General features: G+C 42.7%; 1 protein-coding gene across 35 annotated transcripts in view; it reads left to right on the plus strand.

Annotated features, from left to right (window-relative positions):
- Positions 1-17,532, plus strand: part of LOC510377 (nuclear body protein SP140-like protein) — an 81,158-nt gene that overhangs the window by 28,767 nt on the left and 34,859 nt on the right. For 14 of the 35 annotated variants that reach the window (XM_059879223.1, XM_059879227.1, XM_059879222.1 and 11 more), the window contains 6 exons: positions 2,437-2,520; positions 3,496-3,576; positions 7,967-8,050; positions 9,142-9,222; positions 11,402-11,482; positions 11,876-11,965. In XM_059879223.1, the coding sequence (XP_059735206.1) occupies positions 2,437-2,520; positions 3,496-3,576; positions 7,967-8,050; positions 9,142-9,222; positions 11,402-11,482; positions 11,876-11,965 (501 nt within the window). The remainder of the gene's footprint in view (positions 1-2,436; positions 2,521-3,495; positions 3,577-7,966; positions 8,051-9,141; positions 9,223-11,401; positions 11,483-11,875; positions 11,966-17,532) is intronic. The other 21 variants (XM_059879241.1, XM_024981991.2, XM_059879204.1 and 18 more) reach the window with 9 other exon arrangements.

Consider the following 17,532-nt stretch of genomic DNA (forward strand, 5'->3'; position numbering starts at 1 on the left):
TGTCTTGTGATATAAGGGACACAGATTCGATCCCTGGTTGAGGAACTTAAGATCTCACATGCCATGGAGCAAATAAGCCTACGTGCTACACCTACTGAGCCCAAGTGGTCTGGAACTTTTGTGCCACAACTAGAGAACCTGTCAGTCAGTTCAGCCGCTCAGTCATGTCCATCTCTTTGTGACCCCATGGACTGCAGCACACCAGGCTTCCCTGTCCATCACCAACTCCCAGAGCTTGCTCAAACTCATGTCCAGTGAGTCAGTGATGCCATCTAACCATCTCATCCTCTGTTATCCCCTTCCTCTTCTGCCTTTAATCTTTCCCAGCATCAGGGCTTTTCCAAAGAATCAGTTCTGTGCATCTCAACAAAAATATCCCGCATAATGCAACGAAGATCCTGCATGCCACAACTAAGACCCAACAAATCCAAATAAATAATTGAAAGTAAATTGGTATAGCCACTATGGAGAACAGTATGGAGGTTCCTTAAAAAAACAAAAACAAAAACAAAAAATAAAGTTGCTATATGATCCCATTCCTGGGCATATATCCAGAAAAAACCATAACTCAAAAACATACATACACACCAATGTTCATAGCAGCACTATTTTCAATAGCCAGGACATGGAAGTAACCTAAATGTCCATCGACAGATGAATGGATAAAGAAGATGTGGTGCTTATATACAATGGAATATTACTCAGCCATAGAAAAGAGCAAAGTAAAAACATTTGCAGCAACATGGGTGTACCTAGAGATTGTCATGCTGAGTGAAGTTAGTCAGACAGAGAAAGACAAATAACATACAACATCACTTATATGTAGAATCTAAAAACACGAACTTAATTACTCAGCAGAAATAAAGTTGCAGATGTAGAAGAGCAAGTGAAAGTTGCTCAGTTGTGTCCGACTTTTTGAGACCCCATGGAATTTCATGGAGTCCGTGAAATTCTCCGGGTCAGAATACTGGAGTGTGTAGCCTTTCCCTTCTCCAGGGAATTTTCTCTACCCAAGGATCAGTCCCAGGTCTCCTGCATTGCAGGAAGATTCTTTACCATCTGAGCCACCAGGGAAGTCCATACCTTCCCCCAATCATCCTCCCACCACATCCATTCTCTTCAACTCACCTAGATGACCCTTTGAAAAGGCAAGTTGGCTTATTTCACTTGCCTACCTTAAATCAATAATTCCTGTCATCATAAGGATTAAATCTTTCCTTTATTTTTCGTCCCATGGCTCCAGCCTCATGCGTGCCACTCTGGCAATGATTCTAAAGTTCATGTAAAACTTTGCAGTACTTTCAATTTTGATGAATATTTCTTGTTTGAGCCTTTGTACACACTTAGTCTTATTCTGGGAACAGTTTTCTTCGTCGATTCCACTCTCCATTCTGCTCACTAACTGGTGAAATTACATGGAAATTATAGACCATCTCAAAGATACCTTCTCTGATCCCTAGTTCTAGAAAGTAACAGTCTGAGAAATGGGGCGAGGAAGGAAGGGGGAGAAAAGGCAGGTGGAAACAGACATGAGAAAAGAAACAAATCAGGACAAAGAGAAGTACCAAGAGGTTCCAACAGCAAGATGCTGAGGTAGAAATAGAAGAAGCAGAGATGTGCGGAAAGACTGGGAATGACAAAGAGAACAAGATCGGGAGACAAAATGTGCAAGGTCCCTTAGAGTCTCCATTAGATTATTGGATTGTGCAAGCCCTCCTCTCGCCTTCATGAAACAGTAAGACACAGGCATGCAAATTGTCTTAACCTCTATTTTATGGCTGGGGAAATAAGCACAGAAAGGCATGACAGTTATTTTTGCAAGAACAAGGTAGAAAAGGAAGAGTGGCCACCAGCATCCTGGGTGTGCCCCTGAGGACAGTGGTGTGCAAAGCCAGCTGGCAGTCAGGGTGGGGTCACATGGTCAGAAGAGGAAGAGGAAGCCCAAGGAGTTCTGCAGGTTCTTAAAGAAGTGAGCTCAGGTCCAGGAGAAAATTTTAGCTAAGGAAAAATTTATATTGGTGGGGAGGGAAAGGAAACCACAGAGAGATGGGGAGTATAGAAATGGACCCAATCATTTGAGCTTTAAGAGAAGTAGAAAGGATAACAGGGGAAAGGAGATATACTATCACTGAAAAACAAGCAAACAAACAAACAAAAAACTCAAGACCTGAAAACAAGAGATGAGGAGAGAAGCCCAAACAATCAAATGGATGCACAGCTAGGAAACAGCTGCGTGGCCGCGGAACTGTGGGTAGGACCCTGACAGGGAGACCGAAGGGGAAGAGGCGCAAGCAGATGGCAAAGAAACAGGAGACAGGGTGGCTCTCAGACCAGTGCTTGGAGCAGACATGTCACTGTCCCATCGTGTTCGCATGAGTGCGCTGAGGTCTGTCTCTGATCACCCTCCATGTCCATCATGCTCTTGTTTCTCCACAGTGACCAGTGATCCCAAAGCTCCCCAAGTGCCTCCTGAAGGAGAACCCAAGGAGGTGCTCAGCCTACTACCAGCAGAGGGAGAAGGTAATTATTATTTAAATTCCTAACTGCTTCAATAAATGGGAAAAAAAATCCTCCATGTTTCTCATCTTGCCATTCTCTTCTTCATAGTCACATACGTACACATGGAACTGTGTCAGTTTCTCTTTTTTTCCCCCAAACTGAGAGAGACTAAGGATAAAGGTGAACTAAGCTGGGTGGGGAGAGCGCCCCTGGGTGAAGGAGGTAGGGAGACAGGATGTGTCAAAGGTGAACTGGGATCCGGAAGTAGAAGTGCCGGGGTAACTTCAGCTGCATATACAATTCACACTGACATATGGCAAAAACCACCATGATATTGTAAAGTAATTATCCTCCAATCAAAATAAATTAATTAATTTAAAAAATCCAATTTGGCCATTGAGGCAAGGAGATCACCAGCTTCCTTCCGGAAGTCCTAGGAACACGAAAATAAGTCTTGTGAATGATGGATAGACTTGTGATGTAGAAAGGTGGTGTAGTATTCTTAGGATAGAGCTGATAAGGGGAGGCTCTCTGGCCCTGTGGTCCATGAGAAGATGGAGGGAAGAATGGGGTGGGGAAAGGTGGTAAAGAGCAGTGTCAAGGCTGAAAGAGAAAAAAAAAAGACAGAAGCAGAGGAAACATCACACACCAAAACAAAGAGAAGCATCTAGAGACACTGGCAGAGGAAACAAGGGCAGAGAAAGAAAAATATGCAGTCAATGGGAAGAGAAAGAAGGAGAAAGAGAATTAGATGTGCAGGGAGTGCCGGGAGAAGGTGGCTGGTTCTCAGCCTCCGGTGGTAATGATGGGAGGGAGTTACCCTGCAGATTGGGGGATCTCCAAGGGCAGATCAAGATGGTCTGGGACAGGGACAGCCCCACCCAGGAGAGAACTGAGCTTTCTGTGTCTTCACCATGAGTTTGTTTGTTTGTTTTTTGCCGTGATTTCCCCTCGTTGCATACTGAGACCTCTGAGGGATTTTATTCCTTTCTGCAGAGGATAACAATGCCTGCTGTGTGATCTGTGAGGAAGAAGAGCCCCAGGAGGCCCTGAGCTCCCCATCAAGATGTGAACCAGGTAAGGAAGAGGTATTGTCAGCCCTAAACTTCAGGGTGTCAGATATCTGAATTCAGAGCTGAATAGCATGACCCTGGTTATAACAGATGAGTTCCCACTTAGAGTGAAATGTTAGTTGCTCCATCCTGTCCAACTCTTTGCAAACCCATAGACTGTAGCCCATCAAGCTCCTCTATCCATGGAATTCCACAGGCAACACTGGAGTGGGTTGCCATTCCCTTCTCCAGGGGATGTTCCTGACCTGGGGATAGAACCGGGTCTTCTGCAATGGAGGCAGATTCTTTACCATCTGAGCCACCAGGGAAGTCCTCATGTTGTAGTAGGCCAGTCCTAAAGAAAGTCTTTTGTCCTCCACAATCTTTATGTTTATTTACACTAAAGATTTGATATTGTGGTTTTAACTCTTGAGTACCCTTTATTCCTATGAAGAATAAAGATAGATATTTATCTAGTGTTTAACAATAATACTATTAATAATATATTTTCATAACATTGGATAGGCTTTCAAAGGAATATGGTCCTTGAGATCTACTTGTCAGAAAGAAAAAATCAATGACCCAAAATCTCACAAGACAGTTATTGCCACATATTTTTTTAATCAATCTATTGGATTATATAGCACTTTATTCTTTTCTAAGTACTTTGGCAAACATGATTTCCTTACAAAATTTTAGGACTTAGCCAGGGAAACAGTTATTATTTCTCCTTAAAGATTAGGATATGGAAACATAGAAAAATGATGCTTGTTATTCCCTGAAATCAAAGTAGAAGGAAGGACAAAGACTCATCTGTGTCCTGAGTATCCCACTGCAGGTAGTGGCTCTGTGAGGCTCTGCGAGGCTCAGCCTCACACAGGGAATTGGGAGATTGGGATCGACATATGTGTGTGTGCTCGGTCACTCATTTGTTTCCGACTCTTTGTGGCCCCATGGACTGTAGCCCGCTAGGCCCCTCTGTCCATGGGATTTTCCAGGCAAGACTACAGGAGCGGGTTCCCGACTCAAGGATCTAACCCTCGTCTCTTATATCTCCTGAATGGCAGACAGATTCTTTACCACTAGAGCCACCTACCAGATATAAAATAGACTAACAAGAATCTATTGTATGGCACAGGGAACTCTACTCAATACTTTATAATGACCTATATGGAAAAAAGAATCTTAAAAAAGAGTGGATATATGTATATGTATAACTGATTCACTTTCCTGGGTATCATAAACTAATACAATGTTTTAAATCAGCTATACTCCAATAAAAATTAAGAAATAAATGGATACGAAATCTAAATAGAACCAGGCTGCAATATGCTATCCGGGAAGGGAGATAATTTTCAACCTGCTTTTGCTAAGATTGTCCCAAGAACATGGACATAGTGAGAATAATCGTAATACAGAAAATTCATGTGAAAGACATTTGAAATTAGCATGCCAAGGGGAAGGAAAGATTCCTGCTCATTTGTCAGTGGCAGAAGATGAGAACTTTGACAATATGGAGAAGGAACAAAGTAAGATGTGAGAACAAAGTGAGATGGACAAAGTAAGCAGAAAGGCTGGAATTTTAACTTTTAGATTTAAATTTTAGGTGGAAACATTGCAAACAGAAAGTTAACAGTTAGAGAGAAGAGACAGAAGCAAGGAAATGAGTTCCCCAGAAGAAAGGAGTTAAACAAGGTACAGTGTTTAACAGGTAGAGAAACTGATATGAAGAGAAAGACCCTAAAAGGGAAAGTGCTAAGAAGTAGAAAGAGTGGAGGAAAGCATGACAGTTATACACAGAGGAAAAGATAAAGGAGAATGAGTGAAACATCTGTAGACAGGAAACACCATGTACAAGGGATGGAGAAGACCGTTGAGGACGTTGTAGGAACTGAAAGAAGGGTTGCTGCATGGAGGCAACTTCTAAAACCAGGAGCTGAATGTGTTAACGATGAGTTTTCACTTCAGTTCAGTTCAGTCACTCAGTCGTGTCCAGCTCTTTGCGACCCCATGGACTGCAGCATGCCAGGCCTCCCTGTCCATCACCAACTCCCAGAGCTTGCTCAAACTCATGACTGTCGAGTCGGTGATGCCATCCAACCATCTCATCCTCTGTCATCCCCTTCTCCTCCTGCCTTCAATCTTTCCCAGCATCAGGGTCATTTCCCATAAGTCAGTTCTTCGCATCAGGTGGCCAAAGTATTGGAGTTTCGGCTTCAGTCCTTCCAATGAGTATTCAGGACTGATTTCAGATTACCCCAATGATCAAAGTGGCACCTGTAATAGCCTCTGAGGCAAGGGGCCTCTCCTCAGCCATTCTTGTCTACTTCCATCTATAACTTCATGGTCCCCACATTCCTATCTCTGGCCCAGACTTGTCTTTTAAGCTCATTCATCTAAGTGTCTGGATTTATTTGTACAGGAATCTGTGAGACTGCCCCATTTGGGTGGTTTTGGGAAACTTCAGTAGCAGACACTTCCTTAGTTGTATGGACCATCTTTCTTGATGCCGCATCTGCCTCCTTTCCTGGTGTTCTTTGTTTCAGTATGGAACTCTATTGTTCCGTTCTTTAGGCAGACACCTAGGGATCGTCAATGTCTCTTCCCCCTCCTTCAATTCACACAACCCATCAATCATCCAGTTTAATCAACTACACCTTGAACATGTCTCCTGCTCGTCCATTGCTTGCCGCTGTCAACACAAAAGCGCTCATCAGATCTCTCTTCTCTCTGGAACCAGAGCCAGAGCAACAGTCTCTGTCTAGTCTCATACCTTCCCCTAATCACCCTATCCCTGCATCCATCCTCTCCAACTCACCTAGATGACCCTTTGAAAAGGCAAGTTGGCTTATCTCACGTGCCTACACCTTAAATCAGTACTTCTTCTTGTCATAAGGAGTAAATCCTTCCCTTATTTTCCTTTCCATGGCTCCAGCCTCATGTGTGCCTCTCCTGCAGTGACTTTTAAAGTACATGTAAAACTTGGCAGTAATTTTAGTTTTGATGAATTTTTCTCATCTGAGCCTTTTGTACACACTTAGCCCTGTGCTGAGAACAGTTTTCTTGGTCCATTCCACTATCTAATCTGCTCACTAATTGGTGAAACCACATGCCAATTATATTTATTTAGCTATTTATATATTTTTGAGTGCATTGGATCTTACTTGTGGCACGTGGGATCTTCATTGCAATGTTTGGGTTTCTTTCTAGTTGTGGCCTTTGGACTCCTGAGCACCTGGGCTCTGTAGTTGCAGCTCATGAGCTTAGTGGCCCCTTGGCTTGTAGGATCTTAGTTCCTCGGCCAGGGATCAAACCCACATCCTCTGCATTAGAAGGTGGATTCTTAACCACTGGACCACCACGGAATCCCTCACATGGAAGTTATATACCATCTCAGAGATACCTTTTTGGATCCTTCGTTTTAGAAAACAGCAGTTTGAGAGATGGGGTGAGGATGTAAGGATCAGCATCAGGGAAGGAAGGAGGAGAAAAGGTAGGTGGGAACAGACATGGGAAAAGAAACAAATCAGGACAAAGGAAATAGCGAGACATTCCAACAGCAACACACTGACTGAGGTAGAAACAGAGGAAGCAGAGATGCATGAAAAGCGCGAGAATGAAAAAGAGAATGAGATTGGGAAACCATGTATGCAAATTTCCTTACATTCTGCATCAGATTACTGGGTTGTACAAGCCCCCCTCTTAGCTTCACAAAACCAAAAGACAGGTGTGCAAACTGTCATAACCTCTATTTTATGGCCGCAGAAATAAAGCACAGAAAGGCACGGCAGTTATTTTTGCAAGGGCAAGGTAGAAAAGGAAGGGTGGGCACCAGCATCCTGGGTGTGTCCCCGAGAACAGCGGTGTGCGAAGCCAGCTGGCAGTCAGGGTGGGGTCGTGTGGTCAGAAGAGGAAGAGGAAACCCAAGGAGTTCTGCAGGTTCTTGAAGGAGTGAACCAGAGTCCAGAAGGTTTTAGTTAAGGAGAAAGTAATGCTGGTGGGGAGGGAATGGAAATCACTGAGAAACAGGGAGCATGGAAATGGACCAACCACTTGGACTGTAAGTGATCTAGCGTAAGAAAACTAGAATGGATAATAGAGGAAAAGAGACACACTATCACTGAAAAACAAGGAAACAGGAAACCCCAAGACATGAAAACAAGACATGAGGAGAGAAACCCAGACAATCAAATGGATGCACAGCTAGAGCTGCGTGGAGGTGGAACTGTGGATAAGACACTGAGAGGGAGAGAAAAGGAGAAGGGGTGCGAGTAGATGGCAAAAAACAGCCAGCCCGTGGCTCCCAGGAGCAGAGCTTGGAGCAGACATATCAGTGTCCCATGGTGTTGGCACGAGCCCACTGAGGTCTGTTTCTGATCGCCTTCCACGTCCATCGTGTCCTTGTTTCTCTGCAGTGACCTGGGATCCCAAAGCTCCCCAAATGCCTCCTGAAGGAGAAGCCGAGGAGGTGCTCAGCCTACTACCAGCAGAGGGGGGAGGTAATTATGACTGAAATTCCCAACTGCCTCAATAAATGGGAAAAAAATCTCCTCTTCTCTCATCTTGCCATTCTCTTCTTCATATTCACTTATGTACACAAAAAATTGTGTTGATTTTCTCTTTTGTTTTTCCCCAAACTGTGAGAGAGACTAAGGATACAGGTGAGTGGAGCTGGGTGAGGACAGCACCCCTGGGTGAAGAAGGTAGGGGGTCAGGATGTGCCAAAGGTGGGCTGAGGTCCCGAGGTAGGCGTGCCTGGATGACTCTGTGTGTGTGTGTGTGTGTGTGTGTGTGTGTGTGTGTGTGCTCAGTCATGTCCAACTCTTTGCAACCCCATGGACTCAAGCCCACCAGGCTCCTCTGTCTATGGAATTTTCCAGGCAAGAATACTGGAAAATTTCCTTCTTCAGGGGATCTTCTCGACCAGGGATTGAACTTGGGTGACTTTAACTGCATATAAAAATCCAGTTGTCAGCAGGTTATGGCCACTGAGGCAAGGAAATCATTTTCACCTTCCTTCTGGAAGTCCTAGGAACACGAAAATAAGTTTTGTGAATGATGAGTAGGCTTGCAATTTAGAAAGGTGATGTAGGATTCTTAGACTAAAGCTGATGAAGGGAAGCTTTTGGGCCCTGTGGTCCATGTGAAAAATGGAGGGAAGAATGGGATGGGGAAAGGCAATAAAGAGCAGTGTCAAGGCTGAAAGAGGAAGAAAAAAAAAAGACAGGAGCAGAGGAGACAGCACACACCAAAACAAAGAGAAGTATCTAGAGACACTGGCAGAGGAAACAAGGCCACAGACAGAAAAATATGCAGAGTCAATGGGAAGAGGAAGAAGGAGAAAGAGAATTAGATGTACAGGGAGTGCGGGAGAAGGTGGCTGGTTCTCAGCCTCCGGTGGTAATGATGGGAGGGAGTTACCCTGCAGGCCAGGGGAACTCCAAGAGCAGATCAAGATGGTCTGGGACAGGGACAGCCCCACCCAGGAGAACTGGGCCTCCTGTGTCATCACCATGAGGTTTTTTTTTTTTGCCATGATTTCCCCTGGTTGTATACTGAGACCTCTGAGGGATTTCATTCCTTTCTGTAGAGGATAACAATGCCTGTTGTGTGATCTGTAAGAAAGAAGATCCCCAGGAAGCCCCGAGCTCCCCACCAAGATGTGAGCCAGGTAAGGAAGGGGTATTGTCAGCCCTGAGCTGCAAGGTGTCAGATGTCTGAATTCAGAGCTGAACAGCATGACCCTGGTTCCCTGCTCATGTTGCAGTTGTTGTTTAGTCACTCAGCTGTCTCCAGCTCTGTGTGACCTCATGGACTGCAGCAAGCCGGGCTTCCCTGTCCTTCTCCATCTCCCGGAGCTTGCTCAAACTCATGTCCATTGAGTCAGCGATGCCATCCAACCATCTAGTCCTCTGTTATAGTAGATCAGTCCTAAAGAAATAGTCTGTTTTTCCTCCACAATCTTTATGCTTGTTTACACTAAAGACTCAATATTGTGATTTTAACTCCTGTGCACCTCTTATTTCCTATAAAGAATAAAAGGTAGGTATTTACCTAGTGTTTAATAGTAATATTATATTGTTATAACTTTGGATAGAGTTTCAAAGAAACTTGGTCCTTGATATCTACTTGTCAGAAAGAGAGACCAATGACCCTAAGCCCACAAACAGTTTTTGCCACATATTCTTCATCAGATTGTTGGATTATATAGTGCTTTATTGGGCTTCTCTGATAATTCAGTTGGTAAAGAACCCACCTGCAATGCAGGAGACTCTGGTTCAATTCCTGAGTCGGGAAGATCTGCTGGAGAAGGGGCAAGCTGCTCACTCTAGTATTCTTGGGCTTCCCTTGTGGTTCAGCTGGTAAAGAATCTGCCTGCAATGTGGAAACTGGGTTTGATCCCTGGATTGGGATCCCCTGGAGAAGGGAATGGCTACCCATTCCAGTATTCTGGCTGGGAGAATTCCATGGACTGTATAGTCCATGGGGTCACAAAGAGTCAGATGTGACTGACTTTCACTTTTAGTGCTTTATTCCTTTTCAAAGTACTTTGGCAAGTGAGATTTCCTCACAGAATTTTAGTTCTTAGCCAGGGAAACCGTTATTATCCCTCCTTAGCAATTAGAATACAGAAGCACAGAAAAAAGAATATTTGTTTTTCCCTTGAGATCAAAGTAGGAGGAAGGGTGAAGACCAGTGTCCTGAGTATCTCAGTACAGGTGGTGGCTGTGTGAGGCTTGTAGGAAGTCAGTGTCATCACACGATGGGAGTCCAAAGGCAGACCTGCAACATCTCAATCACGATAGAACAGAACCCAAACCAGAGAGCCTTCCACTTCTCAAATAGAGACTGTCGGTAGGGAGTGGAAGAAATTAAGAGAGAGAGTGAGGCAAGAAATGAATCCTGCTACAGGGTTTGGGGGCTTCCCCTGTGGCTCAGTGGTAAAGAATTCACCTGCCAATTCAGGAGAAGTAGGTTCGATCTCTGAGTTGGAAAGATCTCTTGGAGAAGGAAATGGCAGCCCATTTCAGTACTCTTGCCTGGAAAACCACATGGACAGAGGAGACTGTGGGCTATAGCCCACGGGATCACAAAACTTGGACATGACTTAGTGACTAAACAACAATAGGATTTGAAAGACCTAGAGGAATAGAGCTGGAGAGAATAAGCAAAATAATGAGAGTTCAAGATCATCACTGCGGAAAAAATGTAAAGATAGGAGATGTTGGCGGGGGGGAGAGCACACAAAATGAAAGATACATCTTCATAATTATACACAATTATTCTCCTAGTGCAGAAGCAGAAATGTTTAGAGGCAGGTCTATAGATAGGAAACTGAGAAGCAGAGGGCAGGAGAATGAGGTGAATGAAGTGGAAACAGAGGCAGAACAGGCTTCATTGGATCTCAGGTGTGGTCCTTGGAGCAGATGTCCTTTTTCCCAAAGGGCAGCTCACCTGTGCTCTGAACCTCCTAACTCAGCTCATTTCCTTCTTTCTTTTTTTTTTTTTTAAGTGGAGTATAATTGCTTTACAATGTTGGGTTAGTCTCTGTTGTACAATAAATTGAATTAGCTATATGTATACATATGTCCCCTCTCTGACATCCCTTCCATGTCTGCCTCCCGCCATCCCACCAGCCTAGGTCATCACAGAGCTGAGCTGTCTGAGCTATACAGCACCTTCCCACTATCTGTTTTACACATGGTAGTATATTCGGGTCATTCCTAATCTCCCAATTAGTCCAACCTCCCCCTTCCCTATCCCTGTGTCCACATGTCCATTCTGTACATCTGTATCTCTATTCCTGCATGGAAATAAATTCCTCTATACCATTCCTCATTTCTTTTCAGAGTCCTGTGATCCTGAAGCTTCCCAAATGACTGACAAAGAAGAACAAGAGGAGCTGCCCAGTCAACCACTGGATGGAGAAGGTATTCATGACTTCAACTCCTATGTAACTAATTGAATCTTTTTCTGTCTACGGGGAGGAAGATCTACTCTACTCCTCTTCACATGCGCACACAGAAGAAATACAAGGTGCCACGTGAAAAGAATCAAAAAGACGGAGGAAATTAGTTGTATTAGAAGGGAGTGAGATGGGTTTGTTGTGAGATTATGTTCAGCCTCTGGTGATAGTGTCAGGAGCCTTGTTAACCTCCAGGTCAGCTGAGTTCAAAGGCAGGAGGGTCTACGGGTTGGGACATTCCCACCTTGGAGATTCTTTAGCCACCATAGTCTTCCCGGTTGTTTCTGGTAGGGCTTTCCTACTATGGTTTCCATTGGTCATACACTGGGTTTCTAAGAGATTTCATTCTATTTATCAGAAGGCAGTGGCACCTGTTTAGAAATATGTGATGAAGAAGAGACTCAGGAATCCTTGAGCTCACCACCAAAAAGTGGACCAGGTGAGGGAGGTAAGGATGGTCTGAGCTGCAAGACGTCAGGAGGATGGTGTTTCCTAATGGATGCTACTCTGGGAATACCCCACAATGGAAGTTTCAGTTAATTCTGAAATACAGTCTTCACGTTTACCTTGATTCTTTGGGAAAATGCCAGGACTTCGTGCGTGCTGTGCTCCATTGTGTCCAACCCTTTGTGACCCCATGGACTGCAGCCTGCCAGGCTCCTTTGTCCTTGGGATTCTCCAGGCAAGCATACCGGAGTGGGTTGCCATTTCCTTCTCCAGGGGATCTTCCCCACCTAGGGATTGAACCCATGTCTCTTTCATCCCCTGCACTGGCAGGCAGATTCTTTACCACTGAGCCACCTGCGGAAACCCCCACCACCAAAGCATGGACCAGGTGAGGGAGATAAGGATGGTCTGGGCTGCAGGGTGTCAGGAGGATGGTGTTTCCTGAGGTATTGTACTCTAGGAATACTCCACAATGAAAGTTTCAGTTAATTCTCAAATACCGTCTTCACATTTACCTTGACTCTTCCGGAAAACGCAAGGGACAAGAAACCTTGAGCAACTCCACAATTAGGAGGTCATGCTGTTTGATAGTAAGTATCCATGTATCCATTTGTAGTAGATACAATCTCACACAGGAAAAAGAACAAAGAAGCTGCACAAAAATGTGATTAATTTTTAGTGAAACTGTTAGTACATTATATCTATTTAGTATCCCCGAAGAATATTTACATTCACCTCTTTCAGAACAGGAACATAACCTTTCGTTTATCTGTTGTCTATAGAGACTTAATTTATTGCTTAAGTTGGTGTGACATGTTTTATATCACCATCAATGGTTTCTTTGTCTAAATGTTTGAACTTTTGATCTTACTATGGGAATAACTCATGACTTCAAATGTTTGAGGTTCTTTGGGGGTTTTAGTGGTTTCCTACTCCATGGATAACTCTCAAAGACAAAGTACAACTGGGTTTAAGCTGATTCTCATGACTAAGTCATGGTCTTGATATAAATGGTTTGTAGCATCCTTGCCCTAAATGGCAATCAATAGCTGCCAGACTGATGTTTCTTAAGGCTGTTTTCTGGATTAAAATTGATTTTAGAAGCATAATTGCAACTGAAGTCATAATGTTTTTTAAGAAGTTGGTTTGGGATGACAGTGTATTCAAAAATTCTTAAAATTGGCTCTACTAGAAATACTGTAGAAGAATTAAATTAAAAGTTAGGGTGGTGATCATAAGTGTGTCAGTCTTGGAATGTTATTATTAGCAGTAAAGGTAACATTATGAGGAAGTCAGAGGCTTCAAACATTAAATGAGTAAATTGAAAAGCTGAAATAGCAAGGATAAAGGATAAAAAATGCGAAGAAGAATGTGACAATCAGTGTGACAAGCTAGACATCCAGGAAAACCTTACTTTGATGATCTTGAGTGGAAGCAGTTCTACCTTATGGAATTGTCTCTATGTTCTGGGAATCTTTGGGAATTCACTTAATATCCATTTTTCTATGGGTTCCTGAAGATATTTAAAATCTGTTTCCATTGTATTCAGATGTTATGATCTACTCCAAAAACATAATAGCTTTCGGTTTTAGCAATCTGACATATCCTAGAAAAAGCCCCAGGCTTCCCCAATGGATCAGCAATGAAGAATCCACCTGCAATGCGGAATGCAGGAGACATGGGTTCAATCCCTGGTTTGGGCAGATCCCCTAGAGGAGGAACTGGAAATGCACTCCAGTATTCTTGCCTGGAAAATCCTATGGACAGGGGACCCTGGTGGACTACAGTCCATGGGGTCGCAAAGAGTTGGACACGACTTATCAACTTAACAACAACAACCACAGAGAAGGTTCTACATTCAGTTGCTTGAGATAATTTTGCTTTCTGTAAGGGAATGAACTCTACAAGGAAATCTGAAGCAGTCATTGCATAACCAGCCTGGGATCTATTTTTCGTTATTATCTTTTGTCTCAATTTTTATTTTTATTTTAGAGATAATATTTATCATCAAATAATATTAAGTCAGGATTTAGTATGGAAGTGAACTTCCAGATGTTCAAGCTGGATTTAGAAAAGGCAGAGGAACCACAGAACAAATTGCCAGTATCCATTGGAGCATTGAAAAAGCAAGAGAGTTCCAAAAAAACATCTACTTCTGCTTTATTCACTATGTCAAAGCCTTTAACTGTGTGGATCACAACAAACTGTGGAAAATTCTTAAAGAGGTGGGAATACCAGACCACCTGACCTGCCTCTTGAGAAATCTGTATGCAGGTCAAGAAGCAATAGTTAGAACTGGACATGGAACAACAGACTGATTCCAAATAGGAAAAGGAGTACATCAAGGCTGTGTATTGTCACCCTGCTTATTTAACTTATATGCAGAGTACATCATGAGAAACACTGGGCTGGAGGAAGCACAAGCTGGAATCAAGATTGCTGGGAGAAATATCAATAACCTCAGCTAGGCAAATGACACCGCCCTTATGGCAGAAAGTGAACAACTAAAGAGCCTCTTGATGAAAGTGAAAGAGGAGAGTGAAAAAGTTGGCTTAAAACTCAGCATTCAGAAAACTAAGCTCATGGCATCTAGTCCCATCACTTCATGGCAAATAGATGGGGAAAGAGTGGAAACAGTGAGAAATTTTATTTTGGGGGCTCCAAAATCACTGCAGGTGATGACTGCTGACATGAAATTAAAAGATGCTTGCTTCTTGGAAGAAAAGCTATGACCAGCCTAGACAGCATATTAAAAAGCAGAGATATTGCTTTGCCAATGAAGGTCTGTCTAGCTATGGATTTTCCAGTGGTCATGTATGGATGTGAGAGTTGGACTATAAAGAAAGCTGAGTGCCAAAGAATTGATGCTTTTGAACTGTGGTGTTGGAGAAGACTCTTGAGGGTCCCTTGGACTGCAAGAAGAGCCAACCAGTCCATCCTAAAGGAAATCATTCCTGAATATTAATTGGAAGGACTGATGCTGAAGCTGAAACTCCAATACTTTGGCCACCTGATACAAAGAACTGCCCCATGGAAAAGACCCTGAAGCTGGGAAAGACTGAAGGCGGGAGGAGAAGGGGATGACAGAGAATGAGATGGTTGGATGGCATCACCAACTCAATGGACATGAATTTGAGCAAGCTCTAGGAGTTGGTGATGGACAGGGAGGCCTGGCATGCTGCAGTCCATGGGGTTGCAAAGAGTTGGACACAACTGAGTGTGTTGGCCATCTGGTGATGTCTATGTGTAGAGTCTTCCCTTGTGTTGTTGGACCAGGGTGTTTGCTATGACCAGTGCAGTCTCTTGGCAAAACTCTTGTAGCCTTTGCCCTGCTTCATTCTATACTCCAAGGCTAAACTTGCTTGTTACTCCAGGTGTTTCCTGACTTTCTTTTGCATTCCAGTCTCCTATAATGAAAAGGACATCTTTTTTGAGTGTCAGTTCTAAAAGGTCTTGTAGGTCTTCATAGAACCATTCAACTTCAGCTTCTTCAGCATTACTGGTTGGGGCATAGACTTGGATTACTGTGATATTGAATGGTTTGCCTTGGAAATGGACAGAGATCATTCTGTTGTTTTTGAGATTGCATCCAAGTACTGCATTTCGAACTCTTTTGTTCACCATGATGGCTACTCCATTTCTTCTAAGGGATTCCTGCCCACAGTAGTAGATATAATGATCATCTGAGTTAAATTCACCCATTCCAGTCCATTTCAGTTCACTAATTCCAAGAATGTCTACATTCACTCTTGCCATCTCCTGTTTGACCACTTCCAATTTGCCTTGAATCATGGACCTAGCGTTCCAGGTTCCTATGCAATATTGCTCTTTACAGCATCAAGCCTTGCTTCTATCACCAGGCACATCCACAACCAGGTGTCGTTTTTGCTTTGGCTCCATCCCTTCATTGTTTCTTAAGTTATTTTTCCTGATTTCCAGTATCATATTGGGCACCTAATGACCTGGGGAGTTCATCTTTCAGTGTCCTATCTTTTTGCCTTTTCATACTGTTCATGGGGTTCTCAAGGCAAGAATACTGAAGTGGTTTACCATTCCCTTCTCCAGTGCAAGTTAGTACTTCTTAATACATTTAATATAGTTTCATTTGCAGGATAAAGCCCTACCTATTACATTTTTAGGAGTTTCTTTGAGGGAAATATTATTAAATTTGTCATTTACTTTTGACATACCAAAAATTCCCCACTGAAACCCAAAGATATCTTTTGTAAAAATTTTCTGTTTAAGTGCAAGAGTTTAGACTCATACTGAGAGTACAAAGAGGAAGTGGAAATTCTGCCAGTGGGAGCTTGTGACTTTGGTAGAGACAAACCCATGACAAACAAAGAGGCCACTACACCCAGTCATAAGTATGAATAGTGTCCTCGTAAATGAGGCATTGAACTCATCAACCAAACAGAGATGAGAAAGAAGACATATGATCAAATACATGATAATAGTTATGTACTAAACAAAGTGATTTTCTTTCACAAATTAATACAATGTCAAATATCCTCATGAAGGTTTTGGTGAGAGACTCAAGACAAATGTGACCAAATATATTTGCACAAATTGGCTATGGTCTACTGGAGCCCCACCCATTAATTAGTCTTTGGGGCTGGCATGGGTTGGGGATTTATCAAGTCTGTGTCTCTATGTATTTGCTTTGGATCACTATCTTCTAATAATTAAAAAGCATGGGAAATTCAGGAATACACAAACACATGAGATAAGACTTTTTAAAAAATAGACAGAAGAAAAGAGAGTAAATGAAGAAGTGGAAGAATAAGTACATTGACAGAATATTTGTTAAATGCTGTGCTGCCAAACCAAAAGATCCAATGATTTTGTATCTAATTTCACACATATCTTTAAATACTAAAATAAATTCAGTAAAACCTCAAAGAAACAAGTCAGAGCTCAAGTTGTTCTTGGGACAGCTTCACTTGGAAGTGGATCAGGAAGACAATCTGAGTCATGCACAAAAAGCTGTAGGTTTGTACCTGTTGGTTCAAGGGTCTCAAAAGACACCCCTAAACAAGTCTTTGTGATGATCTTGCTGGGAGCTCTGTTTTTGAAGGCAGAGGTCATTATGCAATATCTGAAGCTAAAGCTGGCAAGGCACATGGCAAGAGGAGGCACTGTGCTTATGGGACTCAGTGTCTTTCAAAAAATAATTTTATTTATTTATTTTATTCATTTATTTTTATTTAAATTTTATTTATTTATTTTTAATTAATTTTTATTGCAGTATATTAGATTTGCAATGTTGTGTTTTTATTTACAGTTTTAGGAAGCATGTAGTTCAGGAACAGCAGATTTTCAGAAACAGGAGTGTTTATAACTAGGTTAGCATCTAGCCACACTCAGGCTTGCTGAAGTGTGTCTGTTGCTGATTGGCTGATTTTCATAAGTGTAAGGCCACCCTTAATTGGCTGGATTTAAATGTGGCTAGTGATGTAAACAGTCATTGGCCAATTGGGATAAATTTAAAACTGGCTCTGGTAATTATGGTTTGCAATTTTCAAGACAGTTTTTCCCAGAAGAATAAGATCTTTATATCTTATTCTT

Source organism: Bos taurus, chromosome 2 (genome assembly GCF_002263795.3).
Source record: "Bos taurus isolate L1 Dominette 01449 registration number 42190680 breed Hereford chromosome 2, ARS-UCD2.0, whole genome shotgun sequence".
In the NCBI taxonomy this organism is placed as follows: domain Eukaryota; kingdom Metazoa; phylum Chordata; class Mammalia; order Artiodactyla; family Bovidae; genus Bos; species Bos taurus.